Genomic DNA, 24,432 nt, shown 5'->3' with positions numbered 1-24,432 from the left:
CGCTAAAATAAAACCTCAACTTGAAAATTACAATGGAATTATAGATTTCACCAACAGTTTCCTTTACATTGTATTTTCACGGAATGTAATTTTCACACCGTTAGTAAAAAAAACGATTCAAAATAATGCTACTTGGACCACCGGTTTGACAGCTATCGTTTTTGTTGTCACACAGCTCCGGCAGTGCGCGTGCTTGCAAATTGCAAATGCTGTCAGTCCGAAACGTCAGCTGAAAAATGGCCGCGCTGCTGCTGCATGTCGTATCAAAACAAGCTCCTCAATTGAACCGCAACCTGCTGGAAGGTGTACGACTTTCGTATAAAAACCATCACCCTCTGTGCGAAAATTACTGCCGACTGCATTCGCGGGTAAGTGAAAGGAACGGATTCCGCTTTTTATGCAGGTTTTCTGCTCTGCAAACCCAATGCAACCGGGTACAAACACTACCGACATCGACGGTACTCTCGCGTGGTGCAAAATCCCGTGCCCCGGATATTGGTGCCGGGTACGGATATGTGCGTGTGGCGGGTGGTGGCGATGGATGGTTGAGAGCGAAGAGATGCGGGATGTTTTTGATGATATAAAACTCTTAAAACCTTTTTAGCTTCCAAAGCTTTCAAAATTGATGGTAAATTTGTGTCTCAATTTCAGCCGTGATTCATCTGTTCGCTCTCCTCCAACTGTCGCCACCCGATCGCACGTCCCCGATAAAGCAGATAGGGAGAGTAAAGCCCTCTTATCACTAGGAAAAGAAACAGCAAAAGAAACTTCCACAGAGCAAGGCTAAGTTCAAGGCCACGCCATTACGTGCGTGCAGGTTGCAAACAGCTGATCACTGGCTTACATAATCCGGACGCAATGACAGCTGACGGAATGACCTCGATACGCAACCGAGTCAGAAAAGGCGCACAATATCCCAAAGAATGTGTGGAACATATAGCGCTGTTTCGGTGGCTCAAAGAATTGGGATGGAGGAATGAAACGGCGCTAAGAATAGCCAGCTATGAAAGCACCGGTAAAGGACTGTTCTCACGAAAACCGCTAGCCGAGGGAGATTGCCTTATATCTCTCCCATACGAAGCCATGATTGGCCTGAACGTTCTCGAGCGTGATGATGAGTTCCGGAACTTGTTTGACGAAACCGCACTGCAGGAGAGAGCACAATCTTCCGAAAAGATTACTTTCCAAACGCTACTGGCATATTACCTGTGTACAACGAAATCTTCCCGCTTGGATGCGTATCTTCAATCTCTCCCGGCCTCTTTCACGAATCCATACTTTTGCACCAAGCAAGAGCTGGTTTATTTGTCGGAAGTACTGCTACAAAGAATGGTGGAACAAAACGGCGCCATCAAGAGCGGCTTGGAAAAGATTCAATCCGTCCTCCGGGAGGAGTACAGAAACAGTATCGAGCTGGAAAAATTTAAATGGGCTTACTTTGTGGTTAACTCCCGCAGCGTTTTCCTCGATCCTATGGTCGTCAAAATGATCAACAGCTTCCTGCCGTCCGGCTCTCTATTTGAAGATTTCCTTGAGGATGAACCGTCCATGGCATTGGCACCGTTGTTGGACTTTTTCAATCATCAAAGTGGTACAAAAACGGACAGCGAACTGTCCTTGTCGTCCACCCAGGTACGCGATCGTTTACTTAAAGAACAACCACTAGAATTGTTCTACAACCTTCACACGGCCGCAGCACATCCAGCCGGGAAACAAATCTTCATCAGCTACGGTACACACAACAACACGAAACTGATGCTCGAATATGGATTTTTCATTCCCTCGAATCCGGATGACTTTGTAGAGCTAATGATCGGTACGATTAACGCATTTATCAAACACGATCCGGAACTGCGCTGTATACGGCTGCCACGGGAAAAGTATCGCTTCCTAGCCGATCACCACCTGGACGAACAGTTGTTTTTCGTGCCGGATGATCTGCTCAGTCACAATCTGGCCGTCTGCCTAACGGTCCTGTTCGTGGAGCGTAACATTCACCACATGAAAGCGGTCGCATTCGCAGACACACCGCCGCTGGAACCGATACGTGCGATTGCGCTTCGTTTGTTGGACTTTCTTCTGCTGGAAATTGAGCAAAGTGTGGCAGGTTTGAGCAAGTTGCCAGAGCTAAGCCCGGCCGGAACCGCTTACCGAGAGTACCGTCGAGAGTGTGGTGTATTTTTGAATAAAATCAAAAGTAGCTTCTAATAGCGGTGGTTTGTTTTATTATCTTCACCTATTTCTCTTCTACACATCATTAGCAATTGCATGTTAGTGGAGTCGTTGTCGCTAACTGGTACAATGACGATAACAGGAGAAGAAAAGGTTTGCGGCAGGAACCTTGGGCACAGAGACGAAACTATTCCAGCCAGACGAAAAATCAACAAGCGACCGAAAATGCCCTCCTGAACATATTTCAGAAGAAGCAAAAAGGTAAGACGAGAGAGCGGAAAGCATATCGCTTGGTAATTTCTGTTTGACTAGAGAATATGAAATTGCACCTTTTCGGAGCGTAAATTTTGTAAATTTCGTTTATAATTCTTACTGATAATCGATCATCCAGAATTTATGTATTAACAGAAATTCATTTCTATCTCCCGTTCCTGGCCAATTTACTAACCCATCGGTCGGCGAAAAATTCTCGCAGCAAAGAGTCCAACAAAAAATATTCTAAAAGTTATGTTAGCTGTGTTCCCATTTTTAAGTGATTGTGATTAAGAAAAACAGTATTAACGTATGTATTAAAAAATAGACTCTCTTCGAATTCGAATTCTTATGCGAATACCCAGTGTCCAAGATCCTTGTTTTGTACAGGTATGCAGGCAAAAAATTCAAAGCATTATTTTGGAGCATTTTGTCGGGACCAGACGCTGGTCATCCAACGTTCTTAAGGAAGTTCCTGGCCCAAGATTGACACTGTTACACAAAAACACACATAACATAAAGGATTTTTATCACAAACGCTTGAGATCAACGTGAGAAAAGGACGTACTTTGTCGCTCACGCTACTAACCCAATTCATCATACAACTGTTTAATTAAAACATGTGAAAATGTTAGCTGTTTTCTGCTTTTCCCCGTTGCAATGTGTGTTGTTTTTTGCTTTTTTAGATTAGGTTTGTCCAGTGTACCGTATTCCACTTTCCACTAAACTCTTTTTGGCGAGCACAATTTGTTGTCATACATACACACATACACCATTGAATGGTCATCTAAAACGGACCGTACGGTACAGTACAAAAAACTTGAACATGAAAATTCCAAAATTCTATTCCGTACAGTTCAAACCTGTGATTGTGATTCGTAATCGTAACGCACGTAAATTACATTCGATTGTGTATAGTTTTCTGTTTGCTTTGTTGTTATGAATCGATTCGTTAGCGTTACGTTATTGTCTGGAACTCTTCTTTCTCTCTCTCTCTCTTTTTATCTGTTTCCTATTGCGTTTGAAACATGGAATCGAAATCCTTCGTCCGATGATCTTTGTTTTGCATCGGATGGGTGGATAAATGGATAATCAATCGAAACGGTCTTCCTTCGAAATCCTTCTTCTCAACACACCAGTGCAGCAACGGCAACAAGAACGGTACTATCCATCAACATCATCCTCATCGCTCACTGGCGGGCCGTATCTAGCGAAACGTAACACCACCACACCTTCAAATGGGTCCCTTTTCCCAACATCTCTACTTACCACCACCAACAACTCACTGCAAGCTCCATTCACGAAACAAACACCACCCATTCGTCATTGTTTCCATCTAGGGCACCATCCGGCGTCGGGCGAATCGATCGGCACGTACGATGGGCCGGAAATTACTGCCACGGACATGATCAAAGCGATGGCGACGTACATCTGGCCAAAGGACGATGCGATGGTCCGGAAGCGGTAAGCTGCATGTTTTAGCAACTGCAAGTTGTGCACAAAATCACTTTCCAAATTCGTTTTAGTGTCCTGATATCGCTAAGCTTGCTCGGTGGAGCAAAGGTGTTGAATGTTTGCGTACCGTTCATGTTTAAAATGGGCGTTGATAATTTGAACCTGTTGAGCATGGACACGGTACCGCAGGCTGCCTCGGCGTTAACAATCTCCGTGCTGTTAGGATGTATGTTCAATCATAAGGAGAAAGCGTTATCGTTATCCTTAACCAGATATCTAACATAATTCTTATCTTACGATTCCGTACACAGATGGTATTGCACGTGCCGGTGCGGCCGGTTTCAACGAGCTTCGGAATGCAGTGTTTGCCCGCGTTGCGCAGCATTCGATCCGTAAAATTGCCACCAATGTGTTCCTGCATCTGCACAATCTCGATCTACAGTTTCATCTTAGCAAACAAACTGGAGCTCTGTCGAAGGTATATGTTCGATAAATCGTTCGGATTCTCCCGAGTTCGGACTCTCGAAGTTTGCTCCCGAGCAATCCGGAGTCGAATCCAGAGTTTATTCCGCAATGCTTTGGAGTAATTTTTATTTGAAACTCCGGGAATAAAGAAACCATCTCTAATAGGCACACCCGCAAGATCAATATTCAAAATGTAACTATAAAACCGCCAATCCTTTTTCTTTCTCCTCCTCCGACAGACGATCGATCGTGGATCGCGTGGTATTAACTTCGTGCTGACGGCGATGGTGTTTAATGTTGTACCGACCATGTTTGAGCTGGCGCTCGTATCGAGCATACTCGGCATGAAGTGTGGCATGGCTTATGCGGCACTCTCCATGGGTTGCGTCGGTGTGTACAGTGCGTACACGCTCGCAGTGACGCAGTGGCGTACCAAGTTCCGCATCTACATGAACCAGGCGGAGAATGAAGCGGGCAATAAAGCGGTTGATTCGCTAATTAATTACGAAACGGTGAAATACTTCAACAACGAACAGTACGAAGCGAACCGATACGATCAGGTGTTGAAAAAGTACGAAGAAGCTAGCCTGAAAACTAGTACCAGCTTGGCATTGTTAAACTTTGGCCAGAATGCCATCTTTAGTGTGGCGCTCAGTACCATCATGGTAATGGCGGCGAACGAAATTGCCCAAGGTCGTATGACGGTCGGTGATCTGGTGATGGTTAATGGGTTACTCTTTCAACTGTCCATACCGCTCGGTTTCCTCGGAAGTGTGTATCGGGAGGTTCGTCAGGCACTGCTCGACATGCGCACCATGTTTACCCTGATGGGTGTTCAGAGTGCAATCCAGAGTCAAGTTAATGCGCCACCGCTAAATGTGAGCCGTGAGACGGCCTCGATCGAGTTCCGGAATGTTGGGTTCCGCTACGCGCAAAGTAACGACATTTTTAAGGATCTTTCCTTTACCATCCCGGCCGGTAAGAAGATAGCTATAGTCGGTGGTTCTGGATCGGGCAAATCTTCGATGGTGCGTTTGCTGTACCGCTTCTTCGAACCAACGACGGGAGAAATTTTAATCAACGGACAAAACATCCGCGATGTGGATTTGCAAAGCTTAAGGCGTGCGATTGCTGTGGTGCCACAGGATTCGGTACTGTTCCACGATACCATTCGGCATAACATTCACTACGGTGATTTGTCGAAATCGCAGGAAGAGCTGGAAAATGCCGCCCGTATGGCGGATCTGCACGAATCGATACAGCAATGGCCAAAGCAGTACGATACGCAGGTCGGTGAGCGGGGTCTGAAGCTGTCGGGTGGGGAAAAGCAACGGGTAGCGATAGCGCGAGCTATTTTGAAAAATTCTCCCATCCTAATATTCGACGAGGCGACGAGCAGTTTGGATTCCATTACCGAGCACGTGAGTGGAGATAGTGCTAAAACAAAAGAACAGTTTAACAATTACATTTTAAAATGCATTTTTTTCTTTTCCTTAGAATATCCTGCAAGCATTGGCACGGGCAACGGATAATCGTACCAGCATCTGCATTGCTCACCGTCTGTCCACCGTGATGGATGCGGATGAAATTCTAGTGCTAGAGAATGGTCGCGTCGGGCAGCGCGGCACACACGATCAACTGCTACGAAGCGGAGGCCTTTACACGAAGCTGTGGGACACACAGAATCGATTGTACAATATTAGTAGCAAGAAGATGAACGAGGAAGAGAAGAAGTGAAACGCGTTTAGCATGGAAGAATTACCGGTATCTGATGATGAAATAATGCAGGATGATAAGGACCCCGTTGTTGACTATTTTTAAATCCAATCCCATAGATGACCACTTAGCCCCGAGGTTCCACACAAATAGCATAGTAACAGAAAGCAGTAGTAAATGAAAATGTGATTATTTTTTTTGGATTCGAACGACTTTAGTTCATTACAATTATAGCAAAAATTACCTTGTGCTATACCCAGTGTACAGTGAAAATGAACAAATAAACTAGAATATGTATAATACTACTAAACTGGTTACTGTATAGTTTTTTTCCGTTTGATGTCGTAATAATGGTATGTTATTATGTCCCGATTAATATTGTTTCATTTCGTTTAAGAGATCTGGTAAGATGCCATACAGGTACATCCTCCATGACGCGGTCGTGCGTCGAGTAACTTCCGTAAAAGACTTGAGTGTGTGGCTGAATGAGACTCTCTCTTTTAGCGTACACGTTGAGCACGTTGAGCGATTCCCTTTGGGTAGTTCTATCGCTGTGTCCGTTCCACATAAATAAATGCGAAATTATTTAATTAAACTAGAGCGCCTTTTCAACACGTGTGGATTTTAATCAAATTTCATATTCAAAACTCAAAACAGCCCATCGAACTGACAGCTTTTTCAAACCGGCACAGCGCCTTGCTGTCAGTTACTTGACAGCTGTCAAATCGGCCCGAGCACCGAAAAAAACACCTCGATTCAGAGAAAGTTTGCAAACATCAACCACGACGCGTTGTACGGAGTGTTGTAGGTAAAGATTTGTGAAAAATCTCAGAAAAAAATTCACCTCCCAACACACAATGGCCGATGTGCTTGATATCTACAACCACGAGGAGTTCGAGGTGGACGAAGATGGCGACCAGGGCATTGCCCGGCTGAAGGAGAAGGCCCGCAAACGGAAGGGACGCGGTTTCGGCAATGAAAGCATACCCCGCGAAACGATCGACTACGAGCGGATGCAGGACGATGAAGAGGAAGCGGAACCAGGCCCACAGCGATCGGTCGAAGGATGGATCCTGTTCGTGACGTCGATTCACGAGGAAGCGCAGGAAGATGACATACAGGAGAAGTTCTGCGAGTTCGGTGACATCAAGAACATCCACCTGAATCTGGACCGTCGGACCGGTTTCCTCAAGGGTTACGCATTGGTCGAGTACGAGACGTACAAGCAGGCACTGGCAGCGAAGGAAGCACTAAACGGGTCCGAAGTGCTCGGACAGACGATTGCCGTCGATTGGTGCTTTGTGAAAGGGCCAAAGAAGCTTAAGAAATCATCCGACCGGCGCCGACGATAGGAAATAAGAAGCGAGGAAAGGACACACACACACACAGCTCATCGTACATCCCCCAAATAGCGAGAACGTATGATTCAATTTGAATTTGAACATGTAAAATTTGAATGAAATAAATTAATGTACTACATCTAACCACGTACCTCTCCCGTCGTTGTTGCCGGATGTTTTTATTTGAATCAACTAAAACAAAAAGGAAGCAAATCCGACACGCTTGATCTTGCTTGCCTCCTTTCCTCGTTGACTACTGCTGGAAGGCTGCATACCACCATTCGAAGGAGGCATTCTTCTCGGAGGTTTTCCAACGCTCATCGCATCCTTCATCAGGAGGTCAATTTCACGATTGTTGGTCGCTTTCGTTCCGGTAGCGGTAGATGCAGATACCGCTCGCCCGACATAACTGCAAGCGTATAATGAAAAGCTGGTTAAAGTAATTTGTCATCAAAACGGTCATATCCCTGCACATTCGTGCTGAATATCCTTTCCAATCGTGCAATAGTATAAAATAGTAAAGTCTGTCTTGTACGTGCTACTTTTCTTACGCTTTGCTTTATTTTAGTCCATATATCACTTGACCCACACGTTGTCGCTTGCTTTAATAAATGGGTCATAGCTTTTTCTTATATCGTTTTCATAGTCATAGACAGCTGGTTTTCATATTAATCTGTGCCAAGAACTCCAAGTGCCAGGGGGTGTTGTTGTGTAGTAAGTGCTTAAAAAGTGCATCCAAAATATATCCTTACATTTGCAACACATTCCCACATTCCCAACTCCACGCTTGTCCACCCTGCGTCAAAGCCGCTCCACCGTAGTTAAGGGAGCTACCCCCTTTTTTCCCACTAACACACTTTCCCTAACAACAAGTGTATTTACAACCACATAAAGCACTTTGTGCGAGTGAATTTTTGTATGCATAAGAGCTTAGCTTCCCTTTTTTTAAATACTGAGCTGTCCAAAAAACTGGGACACTACCGGGACTTCCATGCTTTGGGGGTATTTTTGTAAGATTTTTAACACGATGCCGTCAATGACTGGTGCAACTACTATTGGTTAGTTTAGCAAGAGGAAGAAAAAGATGACTAAAACGGTACGTACGATCCCAGGAATACTTGAACATTGGTAAGTAAGAACTTTACTTTTGTATGAACTATTTCTATCATTTAGTGTCAGGATCGCGCTACGCTCAACATTTTGTGTCCCAATATCGGTTAGAGTTCAATGTTAGTTGCTGCTCAACGATTTTCGTACGTAAGTTAGTTTGTCAGTTTAAAACGGAAACCAGCACCAATCGATTTCATCATGATACATTTTGTTTTGTTTGGTTTTTTATCTATCAGGCAAGAGGTTCAGTGTCTTTAGTATCAGCGGAACAGAAAACATCCTTGTTGTGAAAATCCTAATCCTTCTCAGTTGCATTACATGCACCTACTGCTGTATTTTTGTTATTATTTTTCTAAGCACTCTTTATTAGTAAAAGCGTCTTTATGCTTACACTACCGCAGGGTTAGAGTTATCTTTACTTGTGTTATCTGTGTTATTGTCAAAAATAAAATTGCACCTCCCTGTAAACGAATCGATGAAAGCAAGAGGAAACCAAATCTAAACCGAACGGCAAAAGTTAAAATAAAACAAAACACATTTACTCCATCTGTGTTGCATTTATTTACTGCGCAACAGACTCATGTTATTTTAGATTTTCTCGCTTAATCCACTGAATCCACTTCAAACAATCTACACGTGACGCGAGAAGAGAACAATTCTAGACCGCGCTCCGCGTCCGCCCTACGTATCAACAACAGAATAAAATAGAACTAGTGCCTTTTGTTTTACTAAACATTCATAATCATTCAGTGTTACAGTTACAGTGTAAAGAAAGAAAGGAAAAAAGATATATAAATAAATATGTTCGTGTGGTCGTCTCCCCTCTCGTACAAGCAAGAGGACAATCCACAACAACGTGCCGGCCGCAGATGACTGCACACTATCTATTCTCTTCACTAAATAATTAAAATTAATGTATGTATACATCGAGTTTTGATGTTTAGGTGTGTATGTGGGTTTGTATGTAAATTACTATTATCCTTCGCAATAGATCTTTGTTTTTCCTAATGCAAAAAAAATCTATTACAATTACATGGGAACTTGTGTGAACCTGTAGAGAGGATCTCTATCCGTGTATGTATGTGAAGCGAAACAAAAATTCTCCTGCTGACGCTACAGATACCCGCGTATTCATACTACCATCAAGCTTTAGCTTCCTTTAGTGTTTTTTTTCTTCTCTCCAGTGTTTTCACACACCTGTTACAATTGTTGGTATTGGTTTTATTCACTTTATATAACTGTGTACCGATTAAATGTATTCTTGTGTTTTAGATTTTCAATTCGCATCCCCTAATCTCGTATTAAATAGAACCTACTACAAACTAGCGCAAAAACTTCATAAATAACCACCGAGCAGGCTGCAGGTGGTAGGCGGTGGTGGCCACTACCCACCGAAAACGTCTCCTTCCCCCCTCGATACCTGTGTCCTAGGTAGGATGTTTAAGGATATCCTGTTTTGTTTCTTCACTTCGTAATATCGTAGAAATATAGTCCAGCTAGCTGCAGCCCGGTGACAGACGCGTTACGTGTGTTGTTCCTTCCTTCGTTCGGTTCCCTGTGTCTCGTCGTTTTGCGTGTCGTTATCGTCGTGGTCGAGCAAAAAAGATATGCGGGTAGGGCTCGGCATCGTTAAAAAAAAAAAAGATCCAACGCGAGAGCGCACGCTCGTCCTTCTTATTGCGGTCCCTTGGTTGATGTGTTTGGGTTTTTGTTGCTCCCCCAAACAAACACACCCACCGTACACACCGTTTTTTGTCGTACGCAGCAGCGAACTTTGATTTACAAGGCCATCGCGTCGTCCAGTAGATTTTTCAATTCCTTCAAGTGTTGCGCCTTCGAACCGGTGGCGGTAGATGCACCACACGGACGTCCAACATAGCTGTCGGGTAGGTAGGTACGTTAGGTCGAAGAGTAGTTTGCAGAAATCGAAGACAAAACAAGTGGGGGAAAATTTTTAAATGAAAAAGAAAGAATATAAATTTATCAATGTTTGTCCTGAACCGTAAACAAGTGCGAATGGTAAAACTGGTGGAAAAATTTAATTTAATTTTACTAGAGCAATTTAGCATACAATGCATTGAAGGGAGGGTTGTTAATTCCGTACAAAAAACAAAAAACACAACAAAAATTATGGTACGTAAATATGAAACAAGGAAATTACATAATTGTAATGAAAAACATGGCTGTCATATGAGGGGAATAGGTGAGCGATGAATTATTTAACAACATTTGAATAGGAACACACTTTAATTAACGAGTAGGTGGTATGACAAAAGTGTATTTTGCGCGTGTAAAACGTAAATGACTGACAGAATGTACAACACAACGTAACGTAAAAGTGCGGCAAATGTAAAAGCATAATTCTAGGGAAGAGAGATTCACCAAGCCATGCAGCAGAAATCAATAACACAGAGAGATAGATAAAGAGAGACAGGCACGGGGAAATTGTTTTACAGGAATGCATAAGCTATAGGTAGTTAGTGTTAGAGTATGAATAAAACATTTTATATAGAATAAAACAATAGTAATATAAAATAGTTAACATAATTCGTTAGTAATACGACAATACGGCGCAAGCCGTCACACTTTAAATAAATAATAATTCGTTAGTAATACACAATATGTTAATAAACTATTACCAACACATGAATAACACAATACTGAATAAATTAAATATTGAGCAAAACAATAATAAAGAATTAAATAAATTTTAGTAAAAGCATAAATCGCACATAATCAGGTGCAAAAATAACATGTGCTAGTTTGCTAAAACACTATTTCCACTAGTGGTCGTCAAATCTTAGTGCCAATTCACCTTTAGTGTAATGAAAACTAAAGATGATAATAATAAAAAAATATGAAAAAATTATAAGGCCAACCAACACATTATGCAGAAATAATAAAACACGCCAATAAGTGCTAACAATGCGCAGAGACAACGGGCCAAATTGGATAACTCGATCGTTCCGGATCGTTCGCCGCGGGGAAGCACTCATTTTGTAGCTCAATTTGTACTCAGTTTTATGCCATGAACATGTAGAACTGTTTTTGCTATATGAACGTTAAATTTTTATTATACCGTAAGCTAGTGGTGTGTTTAATACGCGGCAAAGAGCCGTCATCTTGGAGTTAAAAAAGTGAGATCGATCACCGGCGTGTAGAACGCTTGTTTTTAAATGCCTAATAGGGTCTTACCGTTATTTTTAAATTCAGTAACAAAGAGTGCATAATGAGTGCGATTGAATTCAAAGTAAAAATGTTACAACGAATGCATAATAAGTGCTTCGTGTTTACCTTTCCGGAGCGAGCGAGTTAGCCGATTCGGCGTAACATCAATAACATACAAAAGCATATGTTGCAGCATTCAGTCGATATAATTGGCTGTTAAATGAATTTAAATAGTACCAAACAACGTTCATGGAGCGACAAATGGATGAATCACTAATCATTTGACAGTGCATAAGACAAAAGCAAAATGGCACCGGGTCTCTTCCCGATGACTGAATGGACTGAACACTTCGCATCATCTACTGCGCAACTGTTGACACGTTAAATAGCAATAAGCAAGCATAGCAGTAGCCGCCCGCTTGCATATGCAGCGCCAGCGGCTACTTAATACTATTTACTATTAGGGGTATAGTATTTAGTATCTAGAGCTAGAGATAGTAATAGAGAGGGAGAGTTTTGGTCTGTGTATGGTTTTTTTTGTTGTTGTTGAGGCCCCTCACCTAAGTGGTCGCGATGAGATTCGCACTTTGCGACCCTTGCTGGCCGCAGAACCGCTCGTCGGAGAGTTAAAGGTACCTTGCGGGATATTGAATCCTTGGCCGGTTTTCTGCTGCACAAGCTTTTCTTCTTGCACGCTGTCAATACGGGCATGAGTAGGAGGGTTGTGGTTATGTTTATTGGTACTTTCGCTACGGTTATCGTTAGTGGAGGTGGTGGTGGTGGATGAAGGGAATGTAGTAGTGGTAGTGGTAGTGGATGAAGAAGAGGATTGTGTCTGTTGATGTGGTTGGGTTTGCGCCGAACTGGCGGAGGCATCAGCGGCGGCGGCGCTATTGGTGGCGGAAGTTGCCGAACTGCCAAACCCAAACAAACGACTAAACCACGAACTTTGGGACTTGGACGAGCTGGAAGTGGACAGGACAGCTGGACGCTCCGGTGGCGAATGCGCTGAGGTAGCGGTGTCCTGCCGGGGGGTTTCGTTGTTGCCAGCGGTCGGCGGTCGGGTTTTAGGTTTGTATGCTTCAAACACATCTTTGTAACCTTCATTTACTGCTCCGTCGCCCTCGACGCTGCAAGATGAAGAACAAGACGGGGACGGGCCTCGTGTTGGTCGATTGCTTTTTGGCTTGTGTCCGAATTTTGTTTAAATCGTGAAGCATTTTTGGGTTTTTTTTTTGATAACGGGTGAATGGGTGAAAGAGGGTGGAGAGAGGACTTTTGCTTTCACTTACGCATATTTTTAAGGTGAACTTGGCTCATTAAAGCGAATTGCAACTATACTGTTTGGTTTTAACAAATATAAATAAATAAAATATTCCTTTCGAAAAACTGCAAACTATAACAGTACTAAATCTTTACGTTATTAGAATCAACGAATGGTTTAATCAAATAACAGAAAAGGACGAATTAATCACTGCTATTCAAACCGAACATTAATCAAACAAAACGAAAAAAAACATACAAATAAAAAAGGATCAAAACTAGGGCTTTCATAAGGTGTATTATTAGCAGGTAATTAAATTTAAAATTAAACAGTATAAATTATTATTGATTGATCGTAATTGCAAAACAATACTTAAAACAGGAAGACACAACTCTAGGGTATTATCTAATAAAATTGAGCTAAATGAACAATAAAACGAAAACAGCAGTAATGGAAAGTGTATATTCTGATTGCTTTAGCTTTAAGGGGCAGTACACTCTGCAAGAAAAACAAATTTCTTTTTTAGTTTTTAAAAGAGCATTTTAAAAAAACGGTTTATTATAAGCATTCAACAGATAGTTCGTTCGTAAGTTCCAAAGCGCGAAACAAATCCGAGTCGGTACTCAAAACTATCAAGTATAATTGACGGAAAACAGTTTTCCGATAATTGTATAAAAAATTAATGTTATATAAAAATGGCAATTACATTAATGTTTTATTGTCTGAAGACAAACGATGATATGAAATTTATCGGATAGATATCACCAAATTCTTCCTAGTTCCGACGGTTTGGACTCTTATCATGTCCAGCGTTTAAAAGTGTTGTCCAATATAGGGGCAACAAAAATACATTTGCAGCCATCGATCTCCATTTGGCGTTCAAAGTGCACTACCTCCTTAAATTGTGTAATTAATTAGTACTTCAACCTAATTCATGGCTTTTTTCTAATAGATGGCGCTATATTATTGCATATTTTCGAGAATTTGATGTGATTCGAGTGACTTTTATTGGATAACAGAAGAAGAATAATCATAGAGGAACGTAAGTCTTAAAAGTAATCCCATGGTTCCCAATATTTGACTACAACTGTTACAATCCAAAATGTTCGCCATGAAATAAAGTTGCGGTTCTAATATGTACAGCTAAGGATTCAGAAATTGGACACCATATGTGTAGTAGAATTTAATCAGCTGGTTCAAACCACCCATCACCGTACTAAATTTAAGATCTTTTTTTTTACAAAAAGGCCAAATTATAAGATATCTTTCATCCGATAAGCCAATGCGCACCTTATCCGCATATCAGTGCATCCGTCACTTGAATTTGCGAACCCACAACCGACGAACAATCAATTTCGAATCTACACATTTATCTCGTTACAGCCAATTGCGCGCGTATGTGTGTGTGTGTGTACTACATTACGGAATCGGTCTACAAGTGCGTAAAATCTACTAGCATACGATAAAGAACAGATTAATAGAGTGAAGAACAGACAGATGGAGACCGAAGTAGTGATAGAAATAGGAGAAGAAAATAGATAGAAAGCCGCAAAGGATGCGGATACGATCTGAGAGAAATGTTTGTGCAGATCTAGTGTAGAATTAGGGTGCGCTTTATCTAAAGATTTTTTTGTGAGCAGTGAAGAGATAGAAAAATAGGAATAAAAGTGGCACAGCAGTTCAGTACTAGGGGGAGGTGCACAGCAAGGAAGAAACGAAATGCCTTTTACCTATTCAAGTAGGAAGGTTTTGATTCTGTTTTTTGTACGTATTTGTCTAAAACATTTAAATAGTGGTATGAGCGTGGACAAATATGAGGAATGACATGAGGAAAAGGAATTGGTGAATCGATCGCTTAGTATGTATGTCCTGTGTAAAGTGTATGTGTGTGTGAGTGTATTTGTTTCAACCAATTAGTGAAGAAGGAGCTGCAACCAAACCGCAAGTAGAAGTAGATACCACGAGGGACATCATCTTAACAAATTCTATCTAGCTTTAGTCGCCTTACAGCCAATGAATTTTTGTTTTATGTCCGAAAGGAAAACAGCCATCACTGGGTGATAGAGCGAGCATAGGAGAAACCCTTTTCCCAACGAATCCGAACCAAAGGAGTTTTTGTGTTTTTTTTTTTTAATTTGTGTATGGTGTTGTGTGTCAGTAGTGTGGCTGTGAATTATTGGTTCAAGGATGATCAGATGGATGAACAACGAACACAAAGAAAATAAAACGTAACCGTACACAAGTTCATAGCCAACGAAATGATTGCTCACCTGAAATCACGAGTCGAGTTGATCGCGGTGTCGAAGCGTGGCTGCACGTACGTCCAGCAGCCTTGATTCTTGTGCTCTTCTTGGGCCCACACCAGCTCGGCGTTCGGATATTTGGCGCACTCGGCCTTCACCAGGTCGTAAGGGAAGGGCGAGATCTGGAAGAAATAAAGACAAGAGATAAAGTTTTCCTCCAACAAGACTACGTCACTTATGTCGGACTTATCCGATTCCGGGAGAAATGAGTATTTACCCATCGCTTGCACTAACCTGTTCGATACGGCTGATCGCAATATCATTATCCAGCTTGCGGTCACGGCGGGCCTTCAGCAGATCGTAGTACACACGGCCAGTACAGAAGATCACACGCTTAACCTGGTTCGGGTTTTCGGCGGTCAATGCGTCGGGTATCAATCTGTAAATAAACGCCGCAACGCGTTAGTACAAACAGCTTCCAAGGACCAAAAATGTTCAGTAACACCCTACCGCTTGAATTCGGTTCCGTCCGTCATTTCGCTGAAGTTGCTTCTGCACTCCGGATGACGCAGCAGCGACTTGGGCGTCAGCACGATCAGCGGCTTCCGGAACGGTAGCGCAATCTGGCGACGCAACAGGTGGAAGTAGTTGCCCGGGGTCGAACAGTTAGCCACGATCCAGTTAATGTCGTGCAGTTGCCGGATGGCAAATTCGTCCGACTCTGGCGGGAAGTAGTCGGGATCGTCCGAGCACATCTGCAGGAATCGTTCGACACGAGCCGACGAATGTTCCGGTCCCATACCCTCCATACCGTGCGGCAACAGCATCACCAAACCACTCTGGCGCACCCACTTTGCCTGGCCCGACGACACGAACTGATCAATAATGCACTGTGCGGTGTTGTTGAAATCGCCAAACTGAGCCTCCCAGCAGACGAGCGCGTTCGGGTTGGTCATCGAGTAGCCCAACTCAAATCCGAGCACACCAAACTCGGACAGCGAGCTATTGCACACCGTGTACGGGGCCTGATCCGGGTACAGATGGCACAGCGGCCTGTACGTTGCCTTATCCACCGTCTGATGGTGCAGGACGTGATGACGATGCGAGAAAGTACCACGCTCCACGTCCTGTCCGGACAGACGCACGTGGATGCCTTCCTTCAGCAGCGAACCGAACGCCATCGCTTCGGCCAAAGCCCAATCGATGGTTTTGTTTTCCAACATTTCCTTACGAGCGGCCAGCACACGCAGCAAACCCTTGTGGATGACGAATTCGGCAGCGTTCGGTGGTGGCGACGAGAACCGATTACCGATGTGTACCAGCGTCTCCTCAATTACACCGGTCGGGGCGACCTTCAGTGGGTCCTTGCCCTCGAAAAAGCCCGACCATGGCGAATCGATCCAGTCCTTGTACTTGATGTGCGTTTCGGTCTTTGCCTGCTCGAACGCTTCCTCGCAAATCTTCTCGTACTTGTCCTTCACGCTCTTAACCTCCTCAGCCGTCACAACTCCCTCGCTAATTAGCTGATTAGCGTAGATATCGAGTGCCGGCTTCGTACCGCGAATCTTTTTGTACATCAGCGGTTGCGTGAACATTGGCTCATCGATTTCGTTGTGTCCATTGCGACGGTAGCTCACGATATCGATGATGACGTCCTTGTGGAATGTGGCACGCCACTCGGCAGCCACCTTGCACACGTGCATCACCGCCTCCGGATCGTCACCGTTCACGTGGAAGATTGGCGCATTGACGACGCGTGCCACGTCCGTACAGTAGGGCGACGAACGCGAATGACGCGGATCGGTTGTGAAACCAATCTGATTGTTCACCACAATGTGGATCGTACCGTGCGTGGTGTAGTCCGGCAGGTCGGACAAATGCATCGTCTCAAACACCACACCCTGTCCGCAGAATGCGGCATCACCGTGCAGCAGGATCGACATCACCTTCTTGCCCTCACCATCACCGCGGTAGAACTGTTCAGCACGCGTCTTACCCTGGACGACCGGATCGACCGCCTCCAGATGGGACGGGTTGGCGACGACGGCTAGACGAATGTTCTTGTTCGTCACACGATTGAGACGCTCAATGTACGTACCGAGATGGTATTTTACGTCACCAGAACCCTATGGAGAGAAGAACAGAAATCAAATTATCACTGCCAATGTCCACAAAGGCGCAACTCAGCTTTTCAGACATACATCATCGGCCGCTTCCAAACCGGCAAACTGCGTAAAGATCTGGTGCAGCGGCTTACGGCACACGTTGGCCAGCACGTTCAAACGACCACGATGCGGCATACCCATGATGATCGACTCAACGCCCAGACGCGTCGACACATCAATTACCTCCTTCATCGCGGGTATCATGATCTCGCAACCCTCCAGACCGAAACGCTTTTCTGACGAGAATTTCTTCGCCAAGAATGCTTCGAATCCGGTGGCGCGCGTTAGGCGGGCCAGAATGAGTCGTTTCTCGTCGTTCGTGTACGTCATGATGTTGGGCGTTTCGAAGCGTTCGCGGATCCAATTACACTGTTCGAGCGAGTTGATGAACATGAACTCGACGCCGATTTTGTTGCAGTACGCCTTCTCCAGTCGGCCCAGAATTTCACGCAGCGGCAGGAACTTTTCCTTACCACCGATGAACGTTGTGCTCGGCAGCTTGAAGACGCGTTCCATGTCGGCTTCCTCTGTTTGGCCGAACACATTTCAGGAGAGCCATATAAATTGTGGATAAGAATATTTAAATGTGTAAGAAATTTGATTTTTTCAGTTTCTGTGCTTATTGTAATTGTCACACAAATACCACACACCAAAAGCAAACCGAACAACGCTTTTTCTTGGTTTTTGCGAGCGATCGAATGAAATACATCAACATGTTTAACTTGGTTTAGAATAGGGTTGCCATATTTTAAAAGCCAAAGCCTCAGAGTTTCAACGCCTCTTCAAATAAACGAAGAAAAAAAAAATAGCTTTATGGTTTTGATTGCATCAAGGAGAGAATTATCAATACAACACCAAAATTGGATCCCTCGAACATTCAACCTAGGATTTTCTATATGCTTGAGAATCGTGTTTTTATAAAGATTGTAGGTTGAGACCTGAGAGAATTGTTGAACTTTAGAGGAATTATATTTGTTGTATGTCTAAGAAAGTATAATTTCTTTACTATCTTTGAGGAATCTATATTTCCACTCAATCAATATCATTATGAGAGAGAACACTGGCAGGGAATGTACAAAAAAAAATCTTATAGAACTCCTTTGTTCGCTAAAAATCAGAATAAGTTAATTTCAAAAGGGCCGGAGAAATCTCAAAAATAATTCTTAGATGGTTTGCTATTATCTTCCCGTTATCCTTAAGGATAAAATGAAAGATATCTTAAACGATTTTGAAATGTTGTGTTTAAGTATTTCATATTGATATCAGTCGAAGATGGAAAATAAATATAACTTATGGCAACCCTTAATTCAAAATGGCGCTGATCGGTATGCTTGAGCGTTTTTTTTTAAATTACGTTTGATCTATTCTACTGTCCTGATGAGAAGAATTAAAATGTTGCTTAAGAACTATTGATCAAGTTCCATAGCAAAACGTTAGCTAAAAATCATCAGAAAGATAATTATTTTATGGTAAGCAAAAGGAGAATTGCAGAGAAAAATAAGATTGAAATTCGGATAACTTATTTTTATTGTGTTCTGTTGTTTGAATGATTGACAGCCGATCATGATTTGTTAGCGAAAGAAAAGAACTCTAGCTTAATGCGAATAAAAAATACAAAGAAAAAAATTACCACGAAAAGGAAGGTTATGTTTCGCAATATTTGTGTACAAGTTTTAGAGAATTTAAAGTTCAATAGACACATAAAACGCTTCCCTGCATTTGCGTTAAACTTGCTTGTTACCAACACATATAGTGGGGAATAAAAAGAGGCAAACTGCATTTCTTACTACATTCCCAAGCGGTGCACAAAACGGAAAGAAGTTTGATAGAAAGAAAGTAGAGAGAAATATATCATAGGAAGTGAGAAAAGAACCCAAATACAATGTGCATTGTGCATACAAATTTGTACGTATTGTGTCAGTTTGTACACAAAAGCACGCGAAGAAAGGTTGTAGCGTTGTGTTAGTATGCTGGTTGGTTAAAATAGTAAAAAAAAAAGCAATGAAGCAAATATACAGAGAAAAGCAAATGCCTTTATCGTAGTAGCGTTTTTGTTGTAGTCTGGTGTTGCAAGGGGAACAAAACAATGGAAAAAAGCATACATAAATAAAACAAACCAAAAACTAAAAGTATACACAAAAAAGAAGGGAAAACGATTCTATAAAATGTACAAAGTATGTAAAAGCATTGGCAAGTAAAGTGATTGCATTCTTTAAGTAAAGGCAGAGAGCAACATGCTCTACATTGTGCGTATTGTCGTTTTGCATTTATTTGGTTGGTGTTCTTCCTTACTCATCCCCATCAGCAGTTGACGATCTTCATTGCTTACACACTCCAAGATCCTTTGGTGTACTATTTATTGATCGTGGAAATGAAAAGTGCACAGAACGGAAATGCTCAAACGGAAAACGAACATCGAATGAAGAGAGAAGTGAATGAGGGGAAAAAATAAATGCATTCAAAGAAGAAAAGGAAACAGAATCAGAAATCAAATATAATTGAATGTTTTCTCGTTTTTTGTGGTTTTCTTAGAGCAATTTCACATTCACAAAAAAGATTTTCAGTTTGGATGCTGGCTCGTAGGGTACGGCTCAAGCTAGGGGCGGATTTTTAAAGATAGGACACACAAAACCGTACAAGGATCATACTTGAAATGTAGCATGAATTATGGCTACGGAAAGATACGTATGAAATGAAGAGGAAGAAAATGCGATGGTAAAGAGCATGTTTTTGTTTCCTCAAACCATGGCCGGAGCATGATCGGTAATGAAATGTTTCCTCGATGTCCTATCATGTAAGGTGAATAACTAGCAATAGAGCAAATCATGGAACCAATTTTATTCTTTTAAATAAAAAAGAAACACAAAACTTCAGAAGAAGTACAGTGATGTCGACAGAGTGGCGTGACAGATGTGTGGGATGAATTCTACCGCCCTAATACACGCGTGAGTAGCAGGAGAGTAAGTAGTAGGGTGGTGGCATCTTGGTGGTGGCTTACGGCTCTACACACATTTACACATACAGTCTTCCGTGACGATCCGATCGATACTCACCAAAACGGTAGGACGAGTACAGCAACTCTGGTGGAGTTTTATCGTCCAGGTCTGCACTATTGATGCCGAGCGGGTCAAGACGGGCCACATTATGCCCTCTGATCTATACATTATTACACAGAGTCACATATAGACACACGCACACGGCACACACACAAACACGCATGAAGACATACACGCACGCACACCACACAATGTGAATGCCCACAGAGGACCCGTAATTTGGTGTGGTGGTCAGATTATGCCGTGGGTTTGGTGGATTTGCAATTGTTGACCATCAAATTACACACGTAGCAAAGTGGTGGTGGCGGTGCACAGAAAGTAGAAAATTTTTGAAGTTTTGTTAGATAAAAGAAAATCGTAGCGGAGCATTTGTTGTTAAGTTGTTGGTTTGGCGTAGGTAAAAATATGATTACAATTGACAAAAATCACAGACGCGTGTTGCGGTGTGGCGATGTGACATGGGAAATGGAATTCGTTGGTGAAATCAATTTTGGACATTTTTTTAAAGAATTCGGTGTTTGTTTTTTTTTAATATACAAAAACCACCCAGTGTCGCACAACATTATAAAAGAGAGAGAGAGAAAAAAGGATGGAATGAAGAAAAAAAGGCAAAAATCAGTCAAATTTGCGCATGTGCTAGAAAAAGATAGAATTATTAAAGATTCAAGTTGTACAACATTTCGGGAGAATGTAAAATTATCGTTGAACTTTTATGACGATTTTTACGCGAAAGGGCCGCGAAAAGGAAGATTTTCTCGACCAGGGAAAGGATATGTGGGAAATGTTTTACAACGGGAGGATTTACATAACTTAAATATAGTTGCAACGGAAAGCGGCAATTTTACAGACATTTAGCAGCAACACAAACAAAAAATAAAACAGCACAAAGTATACAAAAACGCACACACATGAAACATAAATGATTTTTTTTTTAAATCGTAAAGAAAAATCCACGATGAATTACTTAAGCTGGAACACATTGGCAAGGACACAAACCTTTACTAATATGAACTACTGAATATTAATTATGAATATTTCAACTTAAAAAAATCGACTTTAAAGTGTCCCAGCAATTATAATACCATCGCAGATTGTAATACGCTCACAAAATTATACAGGATAATACATCACTCGCACAATTATTAGCAGGTTAGTGGTTGGCCGCCCAAGTACATTTGTCGGTAGAATTTTTTGTTGTTACTTAGAGTTTGCTTATCCCAGTAATGTTGTTATTTTCTAACCCCTTAACGCTACACAACATCAAACAGCTTTTTGAAACCTTTTTGTATAAATTTAATCTATCTAATAAGAAAAATGGCATTTAAATTTCATCATGATTGCAACCGCCCTAAAGAAAATCATCCTTTCCTCACTGCATCATCCGAATCTCAATCCATATCAGTGGACAAAAGTGGTTAAATAATCATTGTTTCTTAAACAGCAGCTTAAACACTAGATGCAAGTTGAGTATTAGAAGGCGAAGCTAACTGTTACAGTTAGGGTATTATATATTAGGCAGATAAGATAATAAAGAGTAAAGAGAGTAAAGGCGTTTAAATTTACCGAAGTTCATATAACTGCGGGTTACTTTTTCATTCGCACGCAGATTCGCTCTCTCCGGGTTGATTTCGGCATTCAGAATGCCCAACGGATCAATGTCCGCAACCAGGTGCCCACGGGACTGCAGAGGGGGCGGGTAAGTAGTTGTTTCGATGAAGGTTTTTTTTGTTGTTGTTGGTGATTAAATATATAGAATATGTTAATGCGTTTAATTCGATATGTGTGGTTTGTTCGAAGTGAGAGGGCTTTTTTTCTTCGTATTAATAAGTGATGGCAAGACAAATTTCTACTTTTTCCTTAAGTTTCAAGCATGGACACATTTTTCTGGGAGTCGCGAGATAAGTCGAGCGAATACTATTATCCTTCATGTTACACCCAATTCTACAGGCAGATGTGTTTGTTAAAATACCCTTTGAAGAATGCTGAATGTTTTTTTTTGTTTTTGCCTTAAGAATTATTATAAAAACATCTTTCGTATTTTGCTTGAGTAAATATGTGTGTGAGCAATATTGAGAATATTACGCCGCTTGTAATCTTTGCTTCTAATCTGAGGAAAGACATGTTTACGTTATGTTTCTCTATTCAGACTTGCAGTAGATATTTTGGACCATTTCATTTGTAAAAAAAAAACTTTACAGAGCAAAAAAATAACTAACGTGAACAATGTCATGCAAAACAAATAAACTGAATCACAGTTACATATAGATCCCGCAAAAATAAATTTCGAGCAAAACAGAATTTTTAAGTTAGATAATTTATCATTTGTTTAGGAGCAGTAACTATATTTAGACAGAAAACAAAAACGTGTCCTTCCGAAGACTGGCAAAATAAAGCAAACTGATATGAAACTAAAATTACTAAATAACATTCATCATTTGTGTAACGTTTAGAGCCCATTATTTAGCAAATAACTATTGGGGTTTTTTTGGAACCAATTAGAAATTGCTTTCCAAAGCCATCGGAAGGAGGGGTATACAGAGGTACTACTTTTAATAACAGTTTAACTGGACGCAGGAATAAAACTGGGAAATCGCGGTAAACAGGGGTCAACGAGAAACCATTGGAAGGGTCTAGGGAGGACGTATGACACACGAGAGAGAGAAAAAAGTGAGAGGATATTGTGGGAATTTTATGGTATAAACGATTGGATGATTTCTTTTTTAAATAGTCTGAATTCTGGATTCTGACACGGATCATGGCCGGGATGAGGGCTAGGGGCGAAGGGATAACGGTGAATAGTTAGCGTTACCTGATAGCTACGAATGATGGCTTGCACGGCAAGATGATCATCGATCAGCTTATCGTCGATACGTCCACCGACGGCGACGCCTCCGCCGGCCACGGCTGGCAGCGAGCTGCCGAGGTACTGTGCGGCGGGTACATGGTTCTTCGGTACCGGAGCTAAGCTCGGTGGTGCGGCGTACGAGTTGTTGCGGAAATATGCATCCCAGGACTAAAATGTAATTGAAAGATGTTTAATTAGTTTGAATACCAATACAAACAGCAGGTGAGAGAGAGAGAGGAAGCATTCAATCGTACCGCGTGCACGGAAGCTGGATCCCGCAGCCATGCATTATACATATCGTCAATGTAGTTTGACGAAGAACCATTCAGGAACGGTTCGGCTGCAGCGGAGTTGTAAAGCTTCACGGACGAAGCGGCAACCAGTTCCGTGGTCAGCTAAAGAAAAAGAACATTATAAACGTTATTTAAACAATTCTCATTGATGCGACAGCGCCACCTCAACAATATTACCTTCGACGCTGGTTTCTTCAGCAGAAATGCTCCGAAATTCTGCTGACCCATCGGGTTCACCATATGGAGAGCTGTTCTTGCGCGATGCATTTTGACAGTTGTTTTGTCCTAAACCTCTTTACGGGAGAGAGAGATAGATGGTAGAGAAGCACTAGTCCAAATGTTTAAACGACGGAAGATTCCGTGTGACCCGTACCGAACAAAAGGTGCGTCGGTGGACGACGATTTGGATCAGATTCTGTAGACGAAGAAATTAAAACTAGTTAATTTGGTTTTCTTTTTATATACTGCTGTTAATGAGTGGAATAAACTTTAAAGGACTAATAAAGCCAAATGAATAAATTGTACTGCTTTCATTGCTGAGGCCTACTATGACGACGAAAAAGTTACACTCGTTTATACCATACGTTATTATCCTGTAAGCATATGTGTGTGCGTGCGGGAAAATTTGAATTCCCTTATCAGCATTGTCACCATAAACGGGAAATACTACAAACCACCAGATTTTTGTCATTAGATTGTGCTTATCTATATTGTTGAGTAGATGAACTCGTTGAAACTATAACGCGAGATGCAAGCAACCAGAAAATCTAGGAACATTCACTAGCTAACTCTAGCTCTCGTGACAAGGCAGCATCCAGATTATCTCTGTAATTTGATTTTGAACAATTTATACTGCGTAGAGTGAAAGATGAGAAACAAAACACAAAA

General features: G+C 42.0%; 3 protein-coding genes across 8 annotated transcripts in view; 2 read left to right on the top strand and 1 right to left on the bottom strand.

Annotated features, from left to right (window-relative positions):
- The window catches only part of LOC126561502 (2-oxoglutarate dehydrogenase complex component E1), a 189,470-nt gene that overhangs the window by 157,206 nt on the left and 7,832 nt on the right, over positions 1-24,432 (bottom strand). The window contains exons 2-12 of one of the 6 annotated variants that reach the window (XM_050217687.1): positions 23,722-23,959; positions 23,506-23,646; positions 23,216-23,419; positions 20,404-20,506; positions 19,643-19,702; positions 17,387-17,877; positions 15,696-17,311; positions 15,480-15,624; positions 15,213-15,367; positions 12,239-12,373; positions 10,288-10,389 (exon numbers count right to left, since the gene is read on the bottom strand). In XM_050217687.1, the coding sequence (XP_050073644.1) occupies positions 10,290-10,389; positions 12,239-12,373; positions 15,213-15,367; positions 15,480-15,624; positions 15,696-17,311; positions 17,387-17,877; positions 19,643-19,702; positions 20,404-20,506; positions 23,216-23,419; positions 23,506-23,646; positions 23,722-23,811 (3,240 nt within the window). In that variant the 5' untranslated portion in view covers positions 23,812-23,959 and the 3' untranslated portion in view covers positions 10,288-10,289. Of the gene's footprint in view, positions 1-10,287; positions 10,390-12,238; positions 12,374-15,180; positions 15,368-15,479; positions 15,625-15,695; positions 17,312-17,386; positions 17,878-19,642; positions 19,703-20,403; positions 20,507-21,969; positions 22,088-23,215; positions 23,420-23,505; positions 23,647-23,721; positions 23,960-24,432 lie in introns of those variants that run through there. The other 5 variants (XM_050217688.1, XM_050217690.1, XM_050217689.1 and 2 more) reach the window with 5 other exon arrangements.
- Positions 204-6,081, top strand: LOC126561722 (iron-sulfur clusters transporter ABCB7, mitochondrial). Its single transcript, XM_050218029.1, has 7 exons — positions 204-368; positions 2,262-2,433; positions 3,765-3,888; positions 3,951-4,105; positions 4,191-4,357; positions 4,584-5,765; positions 5,842-6,081. The coding sequence occupies exons 1-7, from the start codon at positions 237-239 to the stop codon at positions 6,079-6,081; spliced, it is 2,172 nt and encodes a 723-aa protein (XP_050073986.1). The 5' UTR covers positions 204-236.
- Positions 6,917-7,423, top strand: LOC126563178 (RNA-binding protein 8A). The gene has a single exon (XM_050219801.1). It carries the CDS (start codon positions 6,918-6,920, stop codon positions 7,410-7,412), a length of 495 nt encoding a protein of 164 aa, XP_050075758.1. The 5' UTR covers position 6,917; the 3' UTR covers positions 7,413-7,423.

Source organism: Anopheles maculipalpis, chromosome 3RL (assembly GCF_943734695.1).
Source record: "Anopheles maculipalpis chromosome 3RL, idAnoMacuDA_375_x, whole genome shotgun sequence".
Classification (NCBI taxonomy): Eukaryota; Metazoa; Arthropoda; class Insecta; order Diptera; family Culicidae; genus Anopheles; species Anopheles maculipalpis.
The sequence above is the reverse complement of the archived record's forward strand: the minus strand, read 5'-3'. Positions and strand labels throughout refer to the sequence as shown.

Coding starts and splice junctions, on each gene's coding strand:
- LOC126561722 (XM_050218029.1), top strand. CDS start 237: ATGGCCGCGCTGCTGCTGCATGTCGTATCAAAACAAGCTCCTCAATTG. Junction 3,889..3,950: donor GATGCGATGGTCCGGAAGCG/GTAAGCTGCATG, acceptor AATTCGTTTTAG/TGTCCTGATATCGCTAAGCT. Junction 5,766..5,841: donor TGGATTCCATTACCGAGCAC/GTGAGTGGAGAT, acceptor TCTTTTCCTTAG/AATATCCTGCAAGCATTGGC.
- LOC126563178 (XM_050219801.1), top strand. CDS start 6,918: ATGGCCGATGTGCTTGATATCTACAACCACGAGGAGTTCGAGGTGGAC.